Genomic DNA, 19,085 nt, shown 5'->3' with positions numbered 1-19,085 from the left:
GTTTTTTTTTTTTTTTCTTCAAAACGACATCGTTTTAGGGTGTATTTTTTAAATTAATATTTTTTTTTCCAAAAGGGTATTTTAGTATCTTAACCTTGCCAAAACGACATAGTTTTGAATTTTTCATCCTATTTGACGGTAATGACTAACGGAGTGGCCGAATTGCAACTGTTTGATAATTAATTTGGGGGGCTACTTTATTACTTTTTGAACATTATGGAGCTAAAATGGAAATTGGTAGTAGTTTTGGGGGCTAAATTATATTTTTCCCTATAAAGATGTATGTCCTAAAAATATGGATCACTTATTTTTGTCATTTTCTATGTAGCTTAACTTTGATTAATGTGTGTTGTATGTGTGAGCATTTGTTGGTTGAATACTTGTATGAACGCCATGTTGGTTTAGGTTCTTACTGTATGTGCAACAACACTAAGGTCGTTGTTAATAACCTTTTTCGATAAGGCAACTGCAACAACCAGTCATGGCTGAAAGATGAATTTCTAGTAGTGATGGTTTATAGGTTTATATATTTATATATTTATAATTTTTTATTGGTCATCATTAATCAATATGTATTATTTTTAATTAAAAATAATGTTTGGTTATTTTTTAGTTGTTTTATATTATTTTTTTTTAACATGTCCACACAAGAAGAGAGTGAAAGAGATTCGAACTAGTGACTTTCGCTTCATGAGACATGGTCCCCAACCGATTTTGTAAATGAAAGTTGTTATTTATAAGTTAATATGATTACATGAAACTATATAATAAATATTTGCATACTTTTTGTATGAAACAAGCGTAAGAAAATGTGGTCGTAAGCCATTTTTAGGGTTGGAGACATTTATGGGTGAAAATGGGGATGCAGATGCGGATAATAGCAATCTCTGTATCTGAATCTGTAAAGTGCGGATAATTGTTTTTAGTATCCGCATATGTATCTTACTTTTACTATTCGCATCTGCGCGGTTAATGTGGTTATTATATGTTACACGTGTTTAAGGTAACGAGCGATTTGGCCATTAAAGTTATAATTCACTACTTTTTTTTTTTTTTTTTTTTTCTTTCTATCTTTCTTTCTTTTTGGAGAATCTTTTATATTCATTTATTGAAAAATGATTATAAGTATAAAGCTCTGATTTATCAGAGCTAAGACTATAGGTTACAATATCATAGAGACAAACATAAAAATCTTACAATAAAGTCATATTTATGACTTCAACATCTACTAACTCATGCTTAAACTTCAATTATTGAAATGACGTGCTCAACGCAAACTCGAGGATTTTGCCGATCACTTCCAAAAGTTCCTTTGGAAGACCCGACCACTCCACCGCTCTCTTACCCATATCTGTGTTACTTTTTTTTTTTTTTTTTGACCGACTCTGTACGGCATTACTACTTTTTAAGAAAGTTTTTTTTTTTTTTGTAAAGATGAAGCATGACGTAATTGAATGACGTAGTAAAAGACAATAGAGAATGACGTAATTGAATGAGACAAAAGAGAATCTAACATAAATGCTGACGTAAGTCATTATTTTAGTTGTTGTGTGATTCTATCGAATATGCCACCAAAAGACAAAAAGATTCCATTGAATGTTGAATGTTGAATGTTGAATATTCTATTATTCAAAACGATTCTATTGAATATTGAATGTTGAATATTTTATTATTCAAAAAGATTCTATTGAATATTGAATATTTTATTAAATTTGAAAGGGAAAGGTAAAATGGTAAATGGAGGAAAATTAATATCTTCAAATATGGGGAAAGAGAATTCTCATGATTGATTGGAATCGGGGGAAAGGCAAAGGAAAGGGAGGAAAGAGGATGAGAGAGGAGAGATCAAATGCTTTTCATTTAGTTTCCCTTTCAAGTTTCAAACATCTCTTTGGCCTTTGGTATCCTTCCCAAGAAGTGGGAAGCCAACCCCAAATTTGCTTCCGGGAAATAATGGCCACTTTTCCATTGATGAGAGAGTGACTATTGACTTTTTTTCTTTTACAAAAGTTGACTTTTTTTATTTTGTTTATTTTTACACGTGTTGATCTAATGGTTGCTTTTTACTATTACATCCTTAAATGGTTTATTAAATTGAATTATTCTTTTTCAAGCTATTTATTATAATATCATACAATTAAAATGGTGCGTCATTAAAAAAATTTCAATAATTTAGAAAAAAAAAAAAAAAAATTTCTTTTACGAGTGTTAATCTAATAACTATTTTTTACTGTCAAATCATTCAGTTGTATAACAGCTATATAATACCATATTAAATAACATTATTCACAATAGAATAATGTTAACCGTCCTAAAATGACGCTAGAGTAAAAATCAAGTTTTGCATCTATTTTTTCAAGTGTCGATCCAAAGCTGCTTTTCCTCGTACATTATCAAGTTGTTTGACAGTACCGGACAATATAAACGAAACACACATGATGGTTAGTAGGGGTGTCAAAAATTACCGGGGAACCGGAACCGGAACCGGGAAACCGGGAAACCGGAAACCGGGGTCTCGGTTCCGGTTCCGGTTTGAAAAATCTAAAAACCGGGTACCCCGGTTCCGGTACCGGTTTTTGGTACCCGGTTTTTACCGGGAATACCGGAACCGGGTTTCCATTTTATTTAATAATATTTATATATTATTATATTTATATATTAATATATATATTATATATATTAATATTTTTTACACTTAGGTTTAGGTTTAGGGTATTTTAAAAAATTAAATTTTTATTTCTAAGGCCCAAATAGGCAAAAATAATGATTTTTTAGGATTTTTGACTTTTTAAGGTTTATTTTTTAATTATTTGGAACAATCACAACAAAGCCCCTTTAATTTAGACAAAAAACTAATAGATTTTTTAAAAAATGGGCCAACTTATGAAAAAAAAATTGGCTTATTTTAGGCCCAATACCTAAAATAAGCCCAAAAATCAATTTTAAAAAAAAACCGGTTACCGGACCGGGTAATACCGGAACCGGCCGGTAACTGGGACCCCGGTTAACCGGGGTCCCGGTTCCGGTTCCGGTTTCTCAAAATTGAGAACCGGGGTACCCCGGTTCCGGTTCCGGTTTTAGGCCAAAAACCGGAAAACCGGACCGGGTTGACACCCCTAATGGTTAGGCGATGAAAATAAGAATAATAAAATTGAAAAATCTCTGAGCGGTTGCATGCATGGTTTTTCTTAGCTGTCAATTTGCCATTGGCTAGTTAGACGCATGCCAGCACCCATGGGGTCAGCTTCTTCTTGTGATCGTGTTGCCTTGGCTTTTCTTTTCATGGGTTTCCATCACTGCATGACGCTTGCATCTCAGTCCAAAAGCGGGCATGTGGACGTGGATGGGCACCCACAATCGCCCATATTGAACAATATCTCTGAAGTTTAAGGAGCTAAGGTTGAAACCAAAAGACCAAAATTCTTGGATTTTTTCGCGTTAAAAGTTGGGCAATTGTGCAAATATTCTTCACTTGCGCGCTTTTAAGCTTTAATGTTAAACTAGTTTTTGCCTTTGCATGCGTCTCTCACGGCTGCGGGTGCGTTTTGTACTTCAGAACGAAAATCCTCTGTTTTTCCTCTGTTTACGTTGATATTTCCTGTTGATTTTCGCTAATAAATTTGTGGGTTTTGCATGCAGTCTGTGTATATATCATTATATTTCCTGTTTATGCTAAAAAGTTCCAAAATTTTAACAGTTCTGCAGCGTGTTCGCTTCAATTGAGAAGTTGTGCTGAAATTAATTTGAACACAGAAGAAGAAGAAGGAGTTTACACAGGTATGGATTTTTGATTTCCTTTCTCAAGACTAGTTCAAGGTGAATTGGTATGGTATTCCTCTCCTCTTTTGATAATCGATTTGGGAGGGAATTTCGCTTTTGGGATGACCGGTAATTTAACAATTTTTGTGGGATAAAACAAGTCTGCAAGATTGAAGTGACTTTTTGATTTTAGATGGTGTTTGAATATATTTTCTTATACCACTTATTGAATTACTTTTGGTTGGGATCAGTTATGGCAAAAATGGTTTCTAGAACAGTGGATCTCCGGTCTGACACAGTCACCAAACCAACTGAATCGATGCGGGCAGCTATGGCAGCTGCTGATGTTGACGATGATGTTTTCGGCCATGACCCAACTGCTTTACGGTTGGAAACAGAAATGGCAAGGATAACGGGCAAGGAGGCTGCCCTGTTTGTTCCCTCAGGCACAATGGGCAATCTAATTAGTGTTCTTGTTCATTGTGACATTAGGGGAAATGAAGTCATTCTTGGAGACAATGCCCATATACATATTTATGAGAATGGTGGTATTTCAACAATTGGAGGTGTACATCCTAGACCTGTGAAGAACAACCAAGATGGAACAATGGATATTGATTTGATTGAAGCTGCCATTAGAGACCCCAGAGAGGTTCTTTACTACCCTACTACAAGGCTTATCTGCTTGGAGAATACACATGCAAAGTAAGTGCATTGCTTTTGGCTTGTGGTTGATAATTTTTTTTATTCTTTTTGTGGGGGTATGTGGTGGATAAGATAATGGTACCATACCCACTTTGTATAATCTAATTGTTATTTGTATATCTTCATAGATTCCCACTTTGTGTTTCCTGATAGCTGGTTATTTTATTGTGTTGGATTGGGAAAAGTTGCAGCTGGGTCTGTATTTTAATGTTCGGTATAATTCCTCAACAACTTTCCTCATGGCTGCCTCTCAAAAGGGAATATTGGAATCTTCCCTCCATTAAAGTGAATAGTGTGTGACCTTCATTGCTAATTTTAAGAGATCATAGTGCTTCCTTACATCACTTTATTAAAATTCTACCCATGCTTCCACTAAGCTTCCATCTGGATAAAATAACAAAGGGGGTATAGAGAAATTAGCATATAATGAAGGGAAACATTATTAAGCATTTTTTATTCCTTTGTCTCATGAAGAACCGAGGTTGTGACCGTTTCGAACGAGTTGAGTTATTTTTAGCATTTAAGTTTCAATGTCCATATAGGTTGTTTTTATGTGTTTTGGAACATGGATTAAATGTATTACCTTTCCATTTTCCAAGTAAATTTGGATTTGTGCGGCTTTGAAAAGTTAAATGCTTCCCATACTTGCTGCTTCATTCCATGTTTTGCATAACTTCTGACCTGTGCAGGCAGTGCACTGAACTGCAAAAAGTTCAGTTTTAGAACTGTCTGAGAAGTTTGTACATGTGCACATATCTGAAAAGCAGCATAGTTATCAATTTTACATTCTTCTGCTGAGTGTTAGATTCGTATGATTTCAATTGTCCAAGGAATCTCCAATCAAAAGTTGTCCCTTAATGGATCCTCATGATCATGGACTTGGGGTCTTATGAACCATTCAAGACTTTTTGTATAGGGACCGACCCATGCCTTTTCAAGGTTCTCCTTACGAGTGTGTTTCTTTCCTGAACCTGAGATCAGGATAGTGAAAATTTGTGCTTGAATACAACAGAGGGAGGGCATTCTGCCCATTCGTCATCTCCAGTGGTAGGATTGGTGGAGAAATTATGACATCCGATTTCCTGGCTGGACTGGTTGACAATAAGGTTAGACACAAGATCAACAAATTTGGTTAGGCATTGAATTTAGGTTTTGTTCTGGAATTACTTCCTTTCTTTTAGCTTGGGCCAAAATGGCACCCATATTTTGGTCGGAACATTACTTTGCAAACCTTTTCCAGGTTTATGGGAGGGGATGGACACTGGAAAATCTTTGCTTTTATTACTACTCGGAAAGCTATATTTTGGCAATACAATCTTTTACGAATTTTTTTTGGATGACACTGAACTACCCTACCCTTGTTCAGTAATGATGATGCGTAAATAACAGCGGAAACAAGAGAGAGAAAATAACACAAGGATTACGGGTGGTTCGGAATTAGACACCTATGTCCACCACTTTGAATAGCTTTAAGGACTACATTGTTCTCATTAACTTTATTTGTCTACAATACAAAGGTCTCTATTTATAGAGTATGAGTAAATTCAAATATGGTAATCAAATCATTTGATTACAATCAACCCTGAAATAAAGAATATTTCATATCAACTTAACTATGAAATATACGGAAAATATTATATATTTTTCATATATTCTAACAATGCTCAACACAATATGCAATTTTCTGGGAAATTGAAGCATTAGCTCTAATTTTAGGCAACACATTGTTAATGTATCTAAGTATTATGCTTATTGCTCTTAAATTTAGGGATTATTTTGTTGAGGACCTTGGATTCTTTTCATGGAATGTTTCTTGAAGTATAATGTCTTGTTTTTTTTTTTTTTTTCCTTTTACAATTTATTGAACCATTTCTGTGTCGTTTCTTTGACTGTAATGCCTTATGAGTGGTATTTCTACTAAATGCAGCACTGGTGGTAAATGTCTGTCTGTGGAATATACAGACAAAGTTGGAGAGCTAGCTAAGAAGCATGGTTTGAAGCTTCATATTGATGGCGCCCGCATTTTCAATGCATCAGTTGTGAGTAAAAGTTTTTCAATGTGTTTAGTTATGTCATTGTATATTGTTGTGTGGTACGTTCTGTACGCTCACATGGAAGTTGGTAAGTACGTTCCCTACGGTTATGACGTACTCCATATAAGCATCTGCAGAGTATATCTGCCTAACAAAAAAATTGAACTGCAAATGAAAATTTAGTGGAAGAAATAAATCTGGCCCATTATATGGAGCGTGGTTTTAGACATCACAGAAGCAGCTTGTGTATATTAGCTCTAGTTGAAACTGGACATTAGGATTGACATGATGCTGAAGGAGACTAGTAAAAGCAAAATGGTGAGTTAAGTGCATTCTCAATGTCAATACATGACTTCAGTCGGTAAACACTAGGAAAGTTCATCAAAAAAGAATTTGCATTTGTAAAAGACACACCCCTTGGAATCAATTCTTTGGAATTTCTTGCAATTACCAGGGATCACACATGCCATAAATTTGGAGCTTTTGAGCTTTTAAGTGTAAACACAAAATGATTTCCAGGATACAATATTTTATATTTATCATTGTAAGAATTGCTAAAATCACATATGATAGAATAATTGTCTTCTAGTACATCAACTTTGGGAATGTGATTTTTTCTACTTATGTCTACTTCAATTTTTAAGCTCTGCTGGAAACCCTTTGACTCCTTATTAGAGATATCAATCCGACAGTTATCTTTAGGCATGTTCAAGCATTTGCAAAGTTAAATGAGTCAGTCATAGTATCTCAAAATTTAACATCACAATTTCATAGTAGCATGCCAAATTTTTGGACACACTTGTTCTTTTTATGAGTGAAATAATGTGCTATAAAGCCATGTGCAAGCTGAGATCTTGTAGAGTGAAATGGACAAGTGCCTTAAGAGCACTCTGTCTTTGTTTACCGTTGTCCCACATATGTTTAACCTCATCCTTGAACATTTAGCACACCTAAATGTTGGACAAGTTTTTCTCTTTCATGGATAAAATTGCTGAGTAGTAAACCATATAGAGGGATATCATGCAGTATTATATTTGCTTTTCTATACTAACTTGTAGATAAAACTATCATATTACTATTGCTTAATGTTCTACAGCATTATTCTACTCTTCCCTTTTATAGTAATTATGTCTTTATATAGTTGCTATGCTACTCTTCCCTTTTAAGTGAGTGTGTGTGTGCATGTGTGCGTTGTCTTCTGCCCTGCAATGTCAAATGAGAAGAGCAACATGCCTTGAAAATATTATGGCTTCTTTCTAAAATCAGTTGCTATGCTAGGTTTAATTCACTCTTCTAAAAGTGACCATTGAAGAAAATTGTAGCTCGCATATAATGATTGATATTTGAAAAAAGTGATTTTATTGTTTCCTAGAACTTCTGCCATGTGGTGACAACCGCTCATTTCATTGATCTTCATTTTCTAGAATGTTGGGAGCCATTTGGCTGCCAGATATTCCACCATATCACTTTTAAGTAAATGCATATGTTAGACGTTATCTGAAGGCACTTGGAAATCATAAATATGAGCTGAATTTTCTTCTTAATTGTTATAAATGATACTTATCAAAAAACAAATTGTTATAAATGATTTTGGGTCTATCTCTGTTTCTGATTCTAATTTTTTACTTCTTTATTGAATTTTAAAATTAAATACAATATTTGACTTTCTAATCCAGAAGATTGGTCTACCAGGCACTTGGCATTCCTGTTCATCGGCTGGTGCAAGCTGCTGACTCTGTTTCGGTATGATTGCCTTGCTCAGGCATTCTTATCTCTCTTTATTATGCTAGTTTTCAGTAATCTCGCATTTTACTCTCAACCTAATGCTGATATTCATGATCTTCAGACCCGATTTAGACAATCTGATTTGGAGGTTCCTATTTAGCAATGTCTGACAATACTTACCTTTTGTTCTCTTGTTCAAATTTGTGAACCAGGTATGTCTATCAAAAGGTCTGGGTGCTCCAGTTGGATCTGTTATTGTCGGTTCCAAAAGCTTTATTGCTAAGGTACTGATGAAAATTATGCAGTTAGGAGTATCAGCAGCTGCTTTTACACTATTAGAAAACCCAGCATCAAACTCTTCTGTTTCCACCTTTTAGGCGAAGATACTCCGGAAAACCTTAGGTGGTGGGATGAGACAAGTCGGAATCCTTTGTGCTGCTGCTCTTGTAGCTGTACAGGAGAATGTTGAAAAGCTTGAGGGCGATCACAAGAACGCTAAGATCTTAGCAGGTAGATATACTAGTCCACTTGATTTACACGCCATTGCCATCGGCAAGAAGAAAAATTATTGCGATGCTGTTTTTTTTTTTTTTTTTGGATCAATTGCTCTCATGTGCAACAACTGACAACTTTTTTTTTTTCTCTCTTAAATCTCCAGAAGGGTTGAATCAAATGAAAGGAATAAGAATTGATGTTGCTTCCGTGGAGACCAATATAGTGAGTATCTCGGTTACCAAACTTTCTTGTCTTCCTATGTAATGAAAACTTTGAAGATTCTAGTTGGCAAAAGAAATAAATAAAGATTAAGAAAGTAGTCTTCCCAATTTAGTTTTTAGTGTTATCAAGTAGTTTTCAGTACTATAGTTGGACCTGCAGAAATTTATGCTTCAAGTATCTTTCTTCTTTTGTTTTTACCTTTTTTTCTGGTTTCGGGGGCTCAATATATGGATATAGAACAATTGAAATTACCGACGTGAACCAAATACTTTATTACCTGGTCATTTCTTATATTTAATATGAATGCTTCCCTTGATCTTCATTCATATACACTGTGAGCCAAATACTTATATATACTTTTCCTTTGGTACACGACCAGATATTTTTTGAGGTAGAAGAGAGCTCAAAGATTACAGCAGAAAAACTATGCAAGTACTTGGAAGAACATGGTATACTTGTGATGCAAGAGAGCTTATCAAAGTATGTTTTACCTCATAAAAGGCAGCTTAGAGTCATGAATTCCTTTGTAATTAGTCTTTCACTGTTTGTTTTGTTTCAACTTTGACTTTCAACATGTTGTTCCATATTTTATTTTTCATTTTATAGAAAAATTAGAGGTAGGGCTAAGAAATTTGATGAACTGGGGAGAAAATAGGCCAAAACCTAGAATCCCATAAAATCTAGCCAAGACCGTCAACAGAACTAAAGTGGTTGGTCCCTCTTTGGATTAGAAGTTTGTTCTGCTGTAGACAATCTTTTCACAAATAACTAGTTATAAATTTTAGAATATTAATTTAAATAATTAAGTACACCACTTTCTATCAATTTAAGCTTTTAGGATAAGTGGTGGTTTAACATTTTATACATTGGAGATCAACCTACTTTTAGTAAGCGTTGAGAGCGAGGAATCGTTCAATAAACGATATTGTTATATTTGCTGTTTCAGAGTCAGGATCGTCGTCCACCATCAAATTTCTGAAAGTGATGTGCAATACACCTTGTCATGCTTTCAGGTGATCAATATCACCCTTATCTCCACCTCCTGTTACGAATTTGTTCCACAAAAACTATAACTTATACTTGTATTTACTTGAATTTTTCAGCAAGCTCTAACTGGAGTACAAGATCAAAACGGCATCTAGTGGAAGAAATTGTCATCACTCTCCCTCCCCTCAAGAAGTCCATAGGTTTTCTTTGAGACCCTTAAATGTCAGGGACATGAGATAATTGGATCAAATTGGCAATCTCTTAAGTGGGAGGATTTATTCTTGAATTGCATTAAACTAGTGAAGTTCTTTATTTTCTTCCAACTTTTGTCTGGATTTTTGTTTTTAATTCATCTGTTGGGTACTGAGAAACAGAGAGGTGATGGAATGTATGAACTTAAATAGAACAGAATGGCTGAAAGGAACTGACCCTAATGTAGTTATGATTAAACTTAGTTGAGTGGAGTTGAGTTCTTGGTTGTTTTTGTTATTTTATAGGCTGCAGTGAGAGTTAGATAACTGAAATTAGCTGATCATCATTTTTTAGGACTAAAAGTTAAGATTAGAGTGATTGAACGTTATCATAGTAGGGAACTAATGACACAAGGGGCTTAAACAGTAGGAATCGCAAGCGCTCTCTCAAGTCTGGTTGAGCCATAGCTTGATTGAGCCCCATCAAAACACCAGTGAAATCTAAGGTGGTTTACACTAATCAGACATAAAGATTCCTATTACGGGAGTCAAAATCCACGCTCTAGTATACTTCCATATTTGCATTTTTCTTTTGTATATTATAGCGTGAACCTTGGAAATAGGCTATGAATCTTGATGAATCCGTAATTGAAAGTCACAAATAGACGATGAGAGATCATAATTGAATGAATATATGAATATGTTCTATTGATATCCTTTAAATCCCAATCACATTTTTTTAGATGAGTGAAGAACTTTATTACTAAAACAAACACTCTTCATTGTATAATGCAAAGAGCAATAAGTTAATAACAACACAATTAACCCTCAACAGGGCTACAAAGCACCCTAAAATCAATCACAATCACATAACGAGGGTGTTTGGCATTGCAAATTTTGCAGATTAAAAGTGCGGTTTTAAACTAAATTGTAAAAAACTACCTGTTAAGACCATATAACATTCTCAAAAATTCTAAAGGAGTTGCCACATGAAATATTAGAGCTATAATAATCAATAACTAGTAGCAAATTAAAGTGTCATTGTTATGTAATACTCCAAATAAGTAGTATTTGCTATACGTGGGTTCCAATTAGTAGGAGAGTCAGAATTTTAGTTCACACAGGGCAAAACTGACTGATGTTAAATAAGAATTAATTAAAAATGATAAAGAATATAACTAACAACATAAATAAACGATTTTAAAAATTTAATTATCGTTTAAAACATATAAATGTAACTAATAATTTATTTTTTCACTCCTCGTGTCAATTTATTCAGTTTGACTCAATGAGTTTTCATACTCTGAAATCGTGCATGAAACAAATTGATTTAATTAGTTTTTCTCTCTCCCCCAACATAATGCCTTGGAAATTATGAGAATATCTATAATCAGGACCAATCATCTTCTTTATGTGCTCTATTTTATATGGTATCATATGCTAATTGCTACGAAAATAGAACATTATTCTTTTCAGTTCAAATGAACGGGAGAGTATCCTGTTAGTTATATTTGATGAGTATTTTTGTCTATTCACTTTTTGATGAGACAAAAATATCCCTCCAATATAACTAACTGGATATTCTTCAATTCAAATGAACTGGAGATGATCCTATGAGGTTGGTTTTTAGGCATTTAAAGACATGTAAGAATGTGCTTAGAGGAAAAAAAAAAAAAAAAAAAAAGAAGAAGAAAGAAAGAAGAGATGTTGGGGCATAGTTGTAATTGCCTTTGAATGTGTCTTTTGAGTTTGACAATTAAGTTTTTTTGACAGATTCACATGGGATTTATGACCTGTTTGAGATTGCGTTTGAAGGGGTTAAAAGTGCTTTTAACACTCAAAAAGTTCGTTTGAAGAAAAAAGTACTCGTTTGATAAAAAAATTAAAAGTGCTTTTAAGGGTCCAAAAAACCTTAAAATAGCTAAAAAAACACTTTTGGTAAAAGGTTAAAAATAAAGCTTTTGCCCAAAAGCTTTTTTTGACTTAAAAGCTTTACTTCTCAGACGCAATCCCAAACAAGCTCTTATAGGGTGCGTGGAGGATTTTTTTTTTTTTTTTCTTCCTAGGCAGGAAATTAACAAAAAACAAAAAACTATCTAATCCTACCTAGTTTGATAAAATTTTAAACAAGTAAAAGGAGTAAGAGGAGTCAAGAGGGGTTGTTTGCTCCCTCTTTACCCCTTTTCATCCACCCCTAGTTTATGAAAACAAATTCAATCTCTTTCAAGCGTTTTTTTTTTTTTATATGTCCACACAAGAGGGGGGGATTAAAGCGGTGTTTATTGTTTATTGTTTTTACCTTTTGTTTTTTAAACAAAATTTTCTTTCAAACTAAATTGGAGGAATTTCCTTCAACCTAATCTATAAAAGTGATATGTGTCCGTTGGATATGTGAGATGCACATATTTTTTTCAATAGCAAGGACAAAATTTGAATAAATTTTTTAAAAACTCATGTACATCTCATATGTTATTAAAAAAAAAGACACATGTAACTTTTATAGACTAGGTTGAAGGAAATTCCTCCAACCTAGTTTGAAGGAAAACTTTGTCCTTTTTTTTTTTGCTTGGGATTTTGGAGATCAAATATGCATCCATACACCTACCTCTATCATCCACGCGCCTCTTCTCCACCTCCAATTCCACCGATATGCTATCTTCCAACCTATGGCTTCTGTCCCTATAGATGTACCACACATCTCCTTAACGCGCGTGGGCTACACGTGCCACTACTACCTTGAGTCTCTTTTAAGCAAACCCATATATGGTCCCTTGATTCTTTTAGATTTCTCAAATTCATATATGAGTTTTAACAACATCTTGATCTTGTGGGGCCTCAGAGTCACCACCCTAGAAGAAGATCCCTCAATTGTTGTAATTATACCTCTTAGTCTCTCTAGTTCCCTCAGAAGTTGTTAAGTTTTACGAGGTTCTCTTGTTACTATTCCCGATTTCCATCATGAGTTGCAACTACCAGCTTTTCTAACTTCTTTCATGCTCGATTTCTGTTTTCGAGGTTTCGTTTCGAAACAGTAAGGTGTTAGATGACTCTCTATCTAGATTAAGTTTTTAATTAATCCGCGCTATATCGTTTGTTGTTTGTAGATTGGTTCTTCTATTGTACATATAAATAAATAAATGGTTTTAAATTCTTTGGGTAGAGTCAATTCCCGTGACTTTTTAAATGAAATGTGGCCTGATAGAAGAATATGGAAAAGAAAATTTAATTAGGGAATTGCCTCGAAGGTTCCTAAACTTGTTGGTTATGATTTTCAATATCGGAGGAATGTACACGTCTCAAAATCAGAGTGGCCTCCATAGCTATCACTTCCTACTTTAGGAAATTCATCATCTTTGATGAATGATGATAATGTAAGTACTAATTTACTTTTGCGGTATGATTTAGACAATAGCTTACAATCAAAAATAAAATAATTATATGAAAAATAAACAAAATTTTCTTAATTTATTTCAATTTTTAACTCAAATACCTATCAAAATAGAATCTAACGTAGCCATATCACTTTAGCTTTTACGTTGCTATCCATGTTGCGTTAAAAAACTCTTTTACTTGGCTTTTGAAAGTTATTGCTCATGCCGAATTTTTTTTAATGACAGATTTAGGTTGTTGCTCATGATAGATTTTGATTGTTTAAGGTTTTGGGTATAAAATGATTTATGTTATATATAATAGGCCGGGTCAAGAACCAAGCCTTTTTCTTTTTCAATACCCAAGCTTAATTATTTTGGCCAAGTATATAGAATTTAGGTATTTATATACTAGTAAATAAAATTTTGAAAAGAGAGGGGAGGGTCATGGTCATCTCCTTCCTCCGTCTCTACGTGTCAGATTCGCCGGTCATGTTAAAATATATTTTTATATTTTTTGTATTTGCCTGATTGATTTATATTTTCTTGTATACCTTGATTTTATTCTGTAATTAATATTGTTTCATTAATTACTTAATTGTATTTTCTATTTTAACTATAAATATAACTTTTTTGTACACAGTTTGACACACAAAAATACAAAATTCTATTCAAATTTTCTAATCCTTTCTGCACAATTTATAAATTACAGAAACTAAATCTAACTGACGACAAAATGAACTCGTACGTACATGTGTCTACAAGCCCTACTACTCTAATTTCGACAGACATTGATACCAGATATGAACCAATGCTTCTTTTTGGGTTCATCATCTCCTTTTTTCTAGATTTCCCTCTAATGTCCACGAAAGTTGAAGGAAATGTCGTGGAAAGTGGAAAGTGGAAACTAACAACACGCCATGTTTTCTGGCTTTCCCATTCAACACGGTTTTAAGTCTCTTTTGGAGTCAAAAAGCAAATTAATTAAAAATAGTGTAAGAATCAAAGAAGAAACACTAGCTTTGCATGACGGGTGAAAATGGCAAAATGCATATGCGGAGCAATATCCACATCTACATCCCAAAGTGTGGATAATGATTTTTTGGTATCCACATATGCGCGGTTAATGCTGTTATTATCAGTTATCCGCATTTTAGGTAATGAGCGTTTTGGACCTTAAAGTTATAATTCACTACTTTTTGCTTCTAGTAAATACAAAAAAGACATTAGTTATAATTATACATTATTATTCATATTACACTTGCTAATCATAATCATTTTGCCAAAACATTTCCATTTTATATATTATTTAACTTCCTATATGATCTGTCTAATCTATAGTTGGTGACAGGAAAAAAATATTTGAATAATAATAATAATAATATGGTATAACATATAAGGCAATTAAATCAGAAAAAATTTCTAGCAATGAAATCTAACAATATTACAAATTCAACGCATATAAGAAACATAAATTACAAACTCGACAAATATATATATATATATAAAGAGAGAGAGAGGGAATGCGGATACCGTAAACCCGCTATTCACGTCAGCATTTGCAGATATTAATTTTTGATATCCGCATGTACGAATAGCAGATGTGGATGATTATTATTCGCTCGCATTTTCATCCCAAACAAATAGTAAAAAATGGCCAATTTTTAAAAAAGTATTTTCTTACTGAAATATTTTATGTCGAAATAAATGAAAACCTAAAATCAATAATCCTTGAGTCTAGTTGCCACGTCAGAAACAAGTCATGAAGGGAGTCCATTATCCGTTCCAGTTGTCTGCTCATTCATTGGTCACAAGTAATTTGGTCACATGTTCAAAAGAAAAAAGCCCCAACAAAGAAGAAGGCAAGAACAACTTCTCTTCCACCTAACCCACCATTAGAGATGTATAAAAAGCCCCATCCCCATGTCTCCCTTTCTCTCAAGCTGCTCTGCGTTTTATGATTTATACACCACTTCTTGAAGGTATCTTTCTTCCTTTCTCATTGCTTCTTCTTCTTGTGCTCTAAATAAATTACAAGAATTTTTTCTGTAGTTTTTTTTTAGCACCTAACATAAATCTGACGGGTTGTGACCTTTCCCAAAAGGTAGGCGATTGATTGATGTACATAGCCAAGCTTTTGGTCACTTGTTTGTCTGCTTGCTTTCTACTTTTCTTTTCTTTCTAGATGCTATCACCGTTGGTGTCCTTTTCTGCAAGGGTTTTGGGACGGCTTTGTTTCGCCTCTCACCTTGTCTTTTTTATTTTTATTTTTTAAAAGAAAATTTTGTACGTTTCAAATATTTTATAAATTAACGTCTAAAAATAATATGTGTCGCTTTTATGTGAGAAATATATTTTTTTAATAATATTAAGAAGAAAACGTGCTTTTTTTTTAAAAAAAAAAAAAAAATTAAGAAATGCATGCTTAAAAGACACGATTATTTTTAAGGGTTGGGTAAGAGGAAATTCCTAAAACTCTCTCGGTAGGAAAGTTTTGTTTTTTGTTTTTTTGTTTTTATTAATTTATTCTTATTTATATATTAAAAAAAAAAAGAAAAAAAAAAAGTAACAAAGAATAGTCTCAGAATATAGAATCATGCCTTACGTCATTCTCTATTTCTCAGCATTTATGTTAGATTCTCTTTTGTCTCATTATTTTTGTTTTTGTGTGATTCTATTGAATATGCCACCAAAATACAAAAGGAATCTATTGAATGTTGAAAGGGAAAGGTAAATAAATGGAGGAAAATTAAGATCTTCAAAGATGGGGAAAGAGCAATTCTCATTTCTCATGATTCATTTCTCATTAGCCTTTGACCTTTCTCCTTTCTATACCTTTTTTCTTCTTCTTCTTTCGCTTCCCTTCTCTTCCCTTCCCTTCCTTTCCTTTCCTTCCTTTCTTCTCCTAAGCCAATCGAAATCATTTTTAGTGATAGGTTACAAAAACTAGTAGTTTGAAAGATACTTTATCTTCCCAAGAAGTGGGAAGCCAAACCCAAATTTGCTTCCGGGAAATCTAGGCCACTTTTCCATCGATGAAAAGAAAAAATTAGAAAAAGGATTGAACCCAACCAACCTACCAATCTCACAATATAATTTATAAATTTAAAATAATAAAATATAATAAGAAACCGATCTGCTTTCTTTTAACTGAGATGATGTGACGATAAATATTGACTTTTTTTTATTTTTACAAGCGTTGACTTTTTTATTTTGTTTATTTTTACGAGTGTTGTTCTAATGGTTGCTTTTCACTATTACATTCTCAAATGGTTTATTAAATTGCATTACTCTTTTTCAAATTATTTAGTAGATTATTATACGACTATCATATAACTAAAATGATGCATAAGTAAAAAAATTTCAATAATTTTTTAAAAAATTTTATTTTACAAGTGTTAATTCAATGGCTGTTTTTCACTATCACATCATCAAATTGTATATCAATTGTATAATACTTTACTGAATAACATTACTATTTTACAATAGAGTAACGTTATTTAGAAGATTGATATACAACCGCCCTACAATTGGGTGACACAGGAAAAATAAAGTATTACCTTTTTTTTATTTTTTTTTATTTGAACTGTCTATCCAAAGGCTGCTTTTCCTCGTACATTATCAAGTTGTTTGGCAGTGGACAATATAAGTGGAACACAAATGATGGTTAGGCGATGAAAATAAGAAATAAGAAAAATAAAATTGAAAATTTTCTGAGTGGTTGCATGCATGGTTTTTCTTAGCTGTCAATTTGCCATTGGCTAGTTGGACGCAAGCCAGCACCCATGGGGTCAGCTTCTTCTTGTGATCGTGCTTCCTTGGCTTTTCTTTTCATGGGTTTCCATCAATGCATGACGCTTGCATCTCAGTCCAAAAGCGGGCATGTCGACGTGGATGGACACCCACAGTCGCCCATATTCAACAATATCTCTGAAATTTGAGGAGCTAAGGTTGAAACCAAAAGACCAAATTTCTTGGGATTTTTTCGCTTTAAAAGTTGGGCAATTGTGCAAATATTCTTCACTTGCGCGCTTTTAAGCTTTAATGTTAAATTGGTTTTTGCCTTTGAATGCGTCTCTTACGGCTGCGGGTGCGTTTTGTGCTACAGAACGAAAATCCTCTGTTTTTCCTCTGTTTACGTTGATATTTCCCGTTGATTTTCGTTAATAATTTTGTGGGTTTTGCATGTAGTATGTGTATATATCATTATATTTCCTGTTTAAGCTAAAAAGTTTCAAAATTTTTACAGTTCTGCAGCGTATTCACTTCAATTGAGAAGTTGTGCTGAAATTAATTTGAAGACCGAGAAGAAGAAGGAAGAGTTTACACAGGTATGGATTTTTGATTTCCTTCCTCAAGACTAGTTCAAGGTAAATTAGATGGTATTCCTCTTTCGATAATCCATTTGGGAGGCAATTTCGCTTTTGGATAACCGGTAATTTAACAATTTTTGTGGGATAAAACAAGTCTGCAAGATTGAAGTGACTTTTTGATTTTAGATGGTGTTTGAATATATTTTCTTACACCATTTATTGAATTACTTTTGGTTGGGATCAGTTATGGCAAAAATGGTTTCTAGAACAGTGGATCTCCGGTCTGACACAGTCACCAAACCAACTGAATCGATGCGGGCAGCTATGGCAGCTGCTGATGTTGACGATGATGTTTTGGGCTATGACCCAACTGCTTTACGGTTGGAAACAGAAATGGCGAGGATAACGGGCAAGGAGGCTGCCCTGTTCGTTCCCTCGGGCACAATGGGCAATCTAATTAGTGTTCTTGTTCATTGTGACATTAGGGGAAGTGAAGTCATTCTTGGAGACAATGCCCATATCCATATTTATGAGAATGGTGGCATTTCAACAATTGGAGGTGTACATCCTAGACCTGTGAAGAACAACCAAGATGGAACAATGGATATTGATTTGATTGAAGCTGCCATTAGAGACCCCAGAGGGGTTCTTGTCTACCCTACTACAAGGCTTATCTGCTTGGAGAATACACATGCAAAGTAAGTGCATTGCTTTTGGCTTGTGGTGGATAATTTTTTTTATTCTTTTTGTGGGGGTATGTGGTGGATAAGATAATGGTACCATACCCACTTTGTATAATCTAATTGTCATATGTATATCTTCATAGATTCCCACTTTGTGTTTCCAGATAGCTGGTTATTTTATTGTGTTGGATTGAGAAAAGTTGCTGCTGAGTCTGTATTTTAATGTTCGGTATAATTCCTCAACAACTTTCTTCATGGCTGCCTCTCAAAAGCACATTAAAGTGAACAGTGTGTGACCTTCATTGCTAATTTTAAGAGACCATAGTGCTTCCTTGCTTCACTTTATTAAAATTCTACCCATGCTTCCACTAAGCTTCCATCTGGATAAAATAACAAAGGGGGTATAGAGAAATTAACATATAAAATATTTGAAGGGAAACATTATTAAGCATTTTTTATTCCTTTGTCTCATGAAGAACCGAGGTTGTGACCGTTTTGAACGAGTTGAGTTATTTTTAGCATTTAAGTTTCAATGTCCATATAGGTTGTTTTTTTGTGTTTTGGTACTTGGATTAACTGTATTACCTTTCCATTTTCCAAGTAA

The 19,085-nt window shown here is 33.8% G+C and overlaps 2 protein-coding genes across 4 annotated transcripts; both read left to right on the top strand.

Annotated features, from left to right (window-relative positions):
- The first annotated feature begins 3,348 nt into the window (after positions 1 to 3,348).
- On the top strand, positions 3,349 to 10,360 carry LOC132168879 (low-specificity L-threonine aldolase 1-like). Its single transcript, XM_059579960.1, has 11 exons — positions 3,349 to 3,538; positions 3,698 to 3,777; positions 4,011 to 4,464; positions 6,392 to 6,503; positions 8,190 to 8,240; positions 8,435 to 8,506; positions 8,600 to 8,732; positions 8,881 to 8,939; positions 9,319 to 9,419; positions 9,886 to 9,952; positions 10,043 to 10,360. The coding sequence occupies exons 3-11, from the start codon at positions 4,013 to 4,015 to the stop codon at positions 10,079 to 10,081; spliced, it is 1,086 nt and encodes a 361-aa protein (XP_059435943.1). The 5' UTR covers positions 3,349 to 3,538; positions 3,698 to 3,777; positions 4,011 to 4,012; the 3' UTR covers positions 10,082 to 10,360.
- Positions 10,361 to 15,393: 5,033 nt separating this feature from the next.
- Positions 15,394 to 18,936, top strand: LOC132168881 (low-specificity L-threonine aldolase 1-like). Of its 3 annotated transcripts, none has more exons than XM_059579963.1 (3): positions 15,394 to 15,467; positions 17,735 to 17,816; positions 18,043 to 18,936. In XM_059579963.1, exon 3 carries the CDS (start codon positions 18,045 to 18,047, stop codon positions 18,498 to 18,500), a length of 456 nt encoding a protein of 151 aa, XP_059435946.1. In that variant the 5' UTR covers positions 15,394 to 15,467; positions 17,735 to 17,816; positions 18,043 to 18,044; the 3' UTR covers positions 18,501 to 18,936. The 3 variants fall into 3 exon arrangements, with proteins under 3 accessions (XP_059435946.1, XP_059435945.1, XP_059435944.1); XM_059579962.1 differs by lacking the exon at positions 15,394 to 15,467 and adding an exon at positions 17,209 to 17,435; XM_059579961.1 differs by lacking the exon at positions 15,394 to 15,467 and adding an exon at positions 17,442 to 17,575.
- Positions 18,937 to 19,085: the final 149 nt, after the last annotated feature.

The sequence above is a fragment of the Corylus avellana genome, chromosome ca2 (assembly GCF_901000735.1).
Source record: "Corylus avellana chromosome ca2, CavTom2PMs-1.0".
In the NCBI taxonomy this organism is placed as follows: Eukaryota; Viridiplantae; Streptophyta; class Magnoliopsida; order Fagales; family Betulaceae; genus Corylus; species Corylus avellana.
The sequence above is the reverse complement of the archived record's forward strand: the minus strand, read 5'-3'. Positions and strand labels throughout refer to the sequence as shown.